At 33.3% G+C, this 7,340-nt stretch overlaps 1 protein-coding gene across 3 annotated transcripts in view; it reads right to left on the bottom strand.

Annotated features, from left to right (window-relative positions):
• Positions 1–5,257: 5,257 nt before the first annotated feature.
• MRE11 (MRE11 double strand break repair nuclease) overlaps positions 5,258–7,340 on the bottom strand; it is a 77,017-nt gene continuing 74,934 nt past the window's right edge. For all 3 annotated transcript variants that reach the window (XM_077113236.1, XM_077113235.1, XM_077113237.1), the window contains one exon: positions 5,258–7,127. In XM_077113236.1, coding sequence (XP_076969351.1) covers positions 7,071–7,127 — 57 coding nt within the window. In that variant the 3' untranslated portion in view covers positions 5,258–7,070. The remainder of the gene's footprint in view (positions 7,128–7,340) is intronic.

The raw sequence follows: 7,340 nt of genomic DNA, 5'->3' as shown, positions 1-7,340 counted from the left end.
GGAACACTCACAGAGATGAAAAATGAACTAGATGTGTGACACAACAGGTACGTACCTCAGATACAATATTGTGTCAAAGAAGTCACACACAAGAGAGTACACCCTGTATGCCTCCAATTAATGCACTTATGTGGTTAATTTAGAAGGCCTGCCTGGAGGAAACAGGATTTTCAGAGCTATTTTTTTTTTGTAATAGTTTTTTAACCTTCATAATATTATACCAGAGTATATGGAAGAAATTTTGTGTTCTGACTGCACACTGACAATTTTTTTTTTATGCTGGAGTTAAGAAGTTGATACTTAAGCCCACATGGAGAAACAAACATAAAGAATGGCTAGGATAACAGTGAAAAGGAAGAGCTATGAGGGATGACTTGCTCTGTAAGATATTAAAACGAGAAAGCCATTTAAACTTGTACTACTGGTGTATGAAGAGACTGACAGACCAATGGAATAGGATAGAAAGTCCAAAGATAGATCCCACTACATATAAAAATCAAGTATATGATAAAGGTGGTATCTCAAATTACTGGGGCAATGATACGACTTTTAATAAATGGTATATAGACAACATGATAGAAATTTGGAAAAGATCAAATTAAATACATCCGTCATAACCTCACATAAGAATAAACTCCAAATGAGTCAGATATAGTGTAAAGAAATTAAACCAAAAAAAATACAAGAAAATTGGGTGTAGAGAAAGGCTTTCTAACTATGTAAGTCCAGATGCAAAAAAATATAAATTTGAGTGTAAAAAGAAATTATTTTATGGGGGGAAAACAAACCCACTGGAAACAGAATTTACAAAGTTCAACTTCACTCATAAGAAAAATGCAAATTAAAACTATACTTTCTCATTCATCAGATTGGCAAATCTCAAAAGTTTGACAACACATTTTGAAGGTGAGGCTATGGGGAAATAGGAGCCTTCACACACTGCTAATAGAAATACAAAATGGTGCAACCTATATGGAGGAAAACCTGGCAATATTGAACAAAGATATACATTCATTTACCCTTTTACCCAGCAATCCAACTTCTAGGTATTTATTCTGAAAATTACACTTTCAAAAATATGAAAATATACACACCAGGTTGTTGTTGCAGCATAATATGCAATTGTAAATTTGGAAACCACCTAAATGTCCTGCTATAGAATGGTGGAACAAATTATGGTGTTATATGCTCAATAGAATACTATGTAGCTGTAAAAAAGAATGAGATTGTTTTAAAATTAAATGAGCTTATTCAGGGAAAAGCAAAACAAAATGAGCATGTGTAGCATGTTACCTTTTGTATAAGAAAGAAGGGGACTGAAAAAAACATTCACGTAAACTTATTTGGCAAGAAGAAACAGAGGATAAACAAGAATGGCTCTCATTACCTAAAATGGGTGGGGGAGAAAAGGGTGAAAGGGACAGGGAAGGAAGTAACAATTCTTTGGAGTACACATTTTATTCTTTTGGAAACATGTTAATATTCTCCATGTTCAAAAATTAAAATTAAGGGGGTATATGGGATCGCTGTACTTTCTGCATTATTTTTCTGTAAACCTACAATCTAATAAAAGAAAATAAAATTAAATCTTGGACTAGAAGGAAAAAAATTCTGTATGATGAAATTATTGGGGCAGCTAACAACAACAAAAAATTGGAATATAAACTAAGTATTAAATTGATATATTTCCTGAAATTGTAGACTATGCTGTGGTTATGTGAGATGATACTTGGTCTTAGGTAATAACACTGAAGTATTTAGGGGTATAGGTACATATTGTACCCTTCTCACAGGATCTAGAAAAATTACAAGTTTCTGTGTGTGTCTCTCTCTCTATATATATATATGTATGTATGTATATGAATTTATATGTAATACATAAAACAATGGCTGAATGCTAAAAATTGGCAAATCTGAGTAAAGGGTAAAAAGTTTTCTGTATTATTCTAGTGTATTTACTGTAAATTTGTTATTTCAAACTTAAAACTTTTATTAAGTGGTCTGGACTTAAAGTACTACTAAAAAAACTCAGGAATCAAGATTAGAATGATAAACCTTTGGAAGCCCTGGGGTATGGCTAATTTATTTATTTAATATTGTTTGCTTTATTCCCAGTCCTTGATTTTTTTACAAAGAAAACACAGTAAGACATTTTAATTAATATAAAATGGATGCATTCATTTCACAAGCCATGTTTCCAGACTATCGAAGGCCATACAGAAATGCAATTGCACCTCTCTATCCTATTGTGCAATGGTCTTTTTGCCTCTAAAAAAAACTGCTTGAAGTCAGATCACAACCACTAATAGGTAGGGACTGAAATAATATTTGTAAGCTAGTGGTGTAGAGAATACTGATTTTTAAATGTGACAAACATGAAGCCCTTGAAATGAAACAGTGTGATGAAGAGTACTTATGCAGTAGTTTTGGGTATCTGCCTGACTCATCAGGATTGCACAGTGGCCCTAAGAGACAGAACAAAGTGTGGCCAGGTAGACCAGCATAACATCCTCAAGCTTCTCTGGGTTAATTAACTACTATATGCAATCACTAGCTGAGAGTCCTTTGAAAATCACTTTGCCATCAAGGCATCATGGATTTTATTTGACCCAAGCTGAGCAATAACATTTAAATTACACATTGTAAAGCAGTGCAGTTATCCCCCCAAAATAGGCAATGATGGTTCGATTATAAAAGGTAGATCAAGTATATGTGAAAAATCAGGACATCAAGGTAAGTACCAAGGTTGAGATATGCCTTAATATGGGGAGAAAGCTATTTGGCCATATTAACTTGGGGCTCAAATTCAAATTTTTTTTAGTAGTCATGTCAAAAATAATTGGGAATTAAGTACTTGGAATCTCAGGTAGGACATGAGATTTTGCTTGTTTGTCCAGAGTGATGCCCCGATGAATCCCAGAGTGATTCGATCAGTGAGTGGAAAAGTATCTGCAAAGCCCCCTTCGGGGAGTGGTAAGAACAGGGAGAAATTCAATTTCCCCAAGTTGAATTCTTGATATTCTCACAAGCAGTGTGGACAACCAAAGCTATAGGCTAAGCCCCCAGTCTTGGGGTTTGTTCATATGAAACTTAACCCCACAAAGGATAGGTCAAGTCTACTTAAAATTTAGGCCTAAGAGTCACCCCCAAGAGAGCCTCTTTTGTTGCTCAGATGTGGCCTCTCTCTCCAGCCAACACAACAAGCAGTCTCACCACCCTACCCCTCTCTACGTGGGACATGGTTCCCAGGGGTGTGGACCTTCCTGGTAACGTGGGACAGAGATCTTGGAATGAACGGAGACTCAGCATCGAGGGATTGAGAAAACCTTCTCGACCAAAAGGGGGAAGAGGGAAATGAGAAAAAATGTCAATGGCTGAGACATTCCAAACAGAGTTGAGGTTGTCCTGGAGGTTATTCTTATACATTAAGTAGATATCTTGTTATTCAAGATGTAATGGAGAGGCTGGAGGGAACTGGCTGAAAATGTAGAGCTGTGTTCCAGTAGCCATGTTTCTTGAGGATGATTGAATAAAAATACAGCTGTCACAATGTGACTGGTGTGATTGTGAAAACCTTGACTGATGCTCCTTTTATCTACCTTGTCAACAAAGGAGTAGAACATATGGAATAAAAATAAATAATAGGGGGAACAAATGCTAAAATAAATTTAGTTTGAAATGCTAGGGATCAATGAAAGCAAGGGGAAAGGGGTATGGTAGGTATAATCTTTTTTTTTTCCTTTCCTGTGTTTGTTTTATTTCTTTTTTATGGTCTTTTCATTTCTTTTTCTGAATTAATGCAAATGTTCTAAGAAATGATGAATATGCAACTAAATGATGATATTGTGAATTACTGATTATGTATGCTGTTTTGTTTCTTCATTTTTTTAATTAACAAATAAATTAAAAAAAATAATTGGGAATATATGCACCATGCTGTTGACAGGTCATATCTGGGGATTACAGGGAAACATGCACTTTTTCATACATAAATATATATATATATCAAAATTTCAATGACTGAATCTTGAAAAATAAATATGTATTGCTCTTATAATTTAAAACAGCTAACGTCAGATCTACTGATCAAAGTCAGGATAAAGATGTACATATGTGCATGGCAAGAGCAAGTTATGTGAACTAGCCTTACAAAGATCCAACAAAAATTCTAGTATTTTCAGACCTAGCCAGCAAACATGTTCAAAACTATTAAAATGAACTAGATAAGCAAATGATGACATGTGGACATTTTTCATTCAAGAATATGGAAGCAATTTGTGCTCAAAAACCCAAGTCTTTATCATGTAAAACATTTAAAATCTTAATAAGCTTTCAAAAATACAAAATTCTATGAATTAACTGTATGATGACAGATACAAAAAAGGGTATCAGATTATTTGGGGGAAAAGTTATTTTTAAATATAGTACATTTCAAAAGAAAAATTTTACTTTGGGAGACTTACACAATTTTTCTAATAAAGGATTTTTCTCTTTGCTTATTAAAAAACATTTTTTTATTTTTTAACCTCTATAAGTAAAATGTATCAAACTGGTAATTTCCATAACATGCTGAGCCAGGTGAAATACGTAAAGCAATTTACATATGAAATTAGAAGGCCAACTTTGGTATTACTGCATAGGTTTCAAATTTATTGCGAAACCACAGTAATGTCTTAATTTTACATTTGTAGTTGTATCTAATGGTAAAGGCACCATCTTGTGACAAAAGTAAGAATTACAGAAGTCAGGACAGTGCCTACGACTTCCAGGGTGTGAATAACATTCAATTTCCTGGCTAGCTTTATAATTATTTGTTACATTATATAAATATGTTGTATTGACCTTTCTGCATTAACTATACTTCACTATTTTAGATTAGAAAATATTTTTGTAAATGTACCTGAACTTAAATATAAAGGTCACATGCCAATATGCTTGAAATTTCTAGGCATGAGTTATATTCCCTAGAATTTCCTACAATGCATTCTTAACCCTATAAATGTACTATTGTTTATTTTTTAGGATAGGAAATAAAACACTAAAATAAGATTTATTCCTTGGTAAGTGACAGAGGCTTTCCTATAGATGCTTTCCCCCAAATGTCTTCATCAGTGCTATCTCACAGCCCTTTTCAATCGCAGGTGCTCTGCAACCATCCCCCTTTACATACCTGTACCAATATGTGAAAATTGTAAAAAAAAAAAAAAAAAAGTTAATTTTGCCGCATCGATTCAGAACATCAAAGCTATATGGCATATTTAGCTATGTAAAAAATATTTAATCAAAAAAGTTTTTCTTTCACATTGTATTTACCGCATTTCCAGGGCCTGACACACAACCATTCATAAAATAAGTTAGAAGAGATTTCACCATCTGTAACTGCCATGTAATCACTTTTCTTAGCAGCTGTGTCACATTTAGTACCTCTTTCATACCCTAGAGCAATTTTTTATAAGGGAGAAAACTTTATTCCTTTTTCCCAGGAACCAGTCAGGATCTTTTATCAACTATCTCCTCACTGGGCACCTCTTACCGGCTGTGAAGAAGGACACTTGCCAAGTCTGTTTTTTTTTTTTTCCTCAACAACTCATTAGAATGTGATATTTCAATGTTTTGATTTAGGTCATATCAAAGGTGCCACAATATAGAGGCAGCTACTATCCAAGTGTTCTGACTCTTAGATATGACAATTCTGATAGTCAGGAATATTGTTCTGTCAGTTATTTTTTCTGTATATGAAGAAATGTCAGGCTGTTCTGCAGCCAATACTTATGCCTTCCTTATGTATAGCTACCTCATCAGAGTAAAAGAAGAAATATTCTCAGGGGCCTTTTTACAGAGTCTAAAAGGGAAAGATAGGATTATTTAACATAAATCTACAGAAGTAAAATTCTCATTTCTACCTTAAAACAAATAAGAAAATATAACATTAATCTGAGTAGCGTCATTAAGATTTCTGGAATTGTCCATTAGGAATTTTTTTTTCTTTTTGCATGGGCAGGCACTGGGAATCGAACCTGGATCTCTGGCATGGCAGGTGAAAACTTGGCCTGCTGAGCCACCATGGCCCACCCCAAAAATGTTTTATATAAGACACTTATATATCCAATATCAAGAATTATTAATGAGAAATCTAGGCATTAATATTCCACAGAAGTTACATTTCAATATTTTAATCTAATAGAATCCTAAACTTCAACTGACTATCTCAAAAAAGTTTTTCAATATTTTTAAGAACACATAATTTAAAAAATGTTTAACTCTTTTCCTCTTCAAGCATAAGAGAAAGAATCATTAATGAGAACAGAGAAAATTACTACCATTCAATGGGAACACAATCTGTTGAAATCTTGGCTACAACTGGAATAAAAAACTCAACATAATTCTGACAATCTGTTCTATTTTTAATACAAACATATCTAATTATTCAAAGTGTAAGGTACAGCTAATCATTCAAAATCTCTGTGGCTGATAGAATAAGCTTTAGACAAAGCAAGGTACCTAATAATAAACTGAGCTCAGGGTTGATTTCATATATATTGTTTAACCTTCAGGAAACCAAGAATTTAGAAAATTATTAAAGTTATGAAGAGGTTAAATTTTATAAGCTGTTTTCCCTAAATTTTGGTTAAATGTAACCACATTAGATTGCCATAGTCTGATCATGAAACAGAAAAGTACAATGTTAAATTTACTTTTAGCCTTCCTTAAGAATGATATTTAAGCAAAGCTCTCCATTTACAAGACATACACCAATATTAATGTCAGGAAAGTAACATTCTAAATTTTATAGCACATCCCCAGTAAATGACAATTAGATAAAAAATAAAGGGGACAAATGCTATTATATATGCCCTTGAGCTGGGAAAGTAATGGAGTCATGTTCAGGAAATAATATTCAAAAATACAAATTCTCATACATCATTTCTCTGTTAACAGCAATACTTTAAAAAGGAGCTATCTGACAAAAAAAGAGCCACTCCTAAGAAAAATATTCAACTGTAAACTCTTCGTTTGCGATGTTTAGATTTCTCCTGAATCTTGAATATTTCAAAATGCCTTTAAATATATTATCTTCTGTTTCTTCTTAAAGGATTAATGTTCATAAAAGGATCATCATCATCGTCCTGAAATGACACAAATGTTAGGTTAGTGATCGTTCCATGCTCTACTGTGACAAGACAGAATGAAACAATACAAGAATCGTTTCCACAGGGGGTAAGGGGGTAGACTTCCACTTCTCTATTTCCTTTATAAATGTGAATAATTTAACAACTTATCTTTTCTCTTCCTCCCTTCCTTAATAGCTATTTCACTGTTGAAATAAGTCCGATTAAATT

This window comes from Tamandua tetradactyla, chromosome 8 (assembly GCF_023851605.1).
Source record: "Tamandua tetradactyla isolate mTamTet1 chromosome 8, mTamTet1.pri, whole genome shotgun sequence".
Lineage (NCBI taxonomy): Eukaryota > Metazoa > Chordata > Mammalia > Pilosa > Myrmecophagidae > Tamandua > Tamandua tetradactyla.
This window is presented reverse-complemented; position numbering and strand designations above follow the sequence as displayed.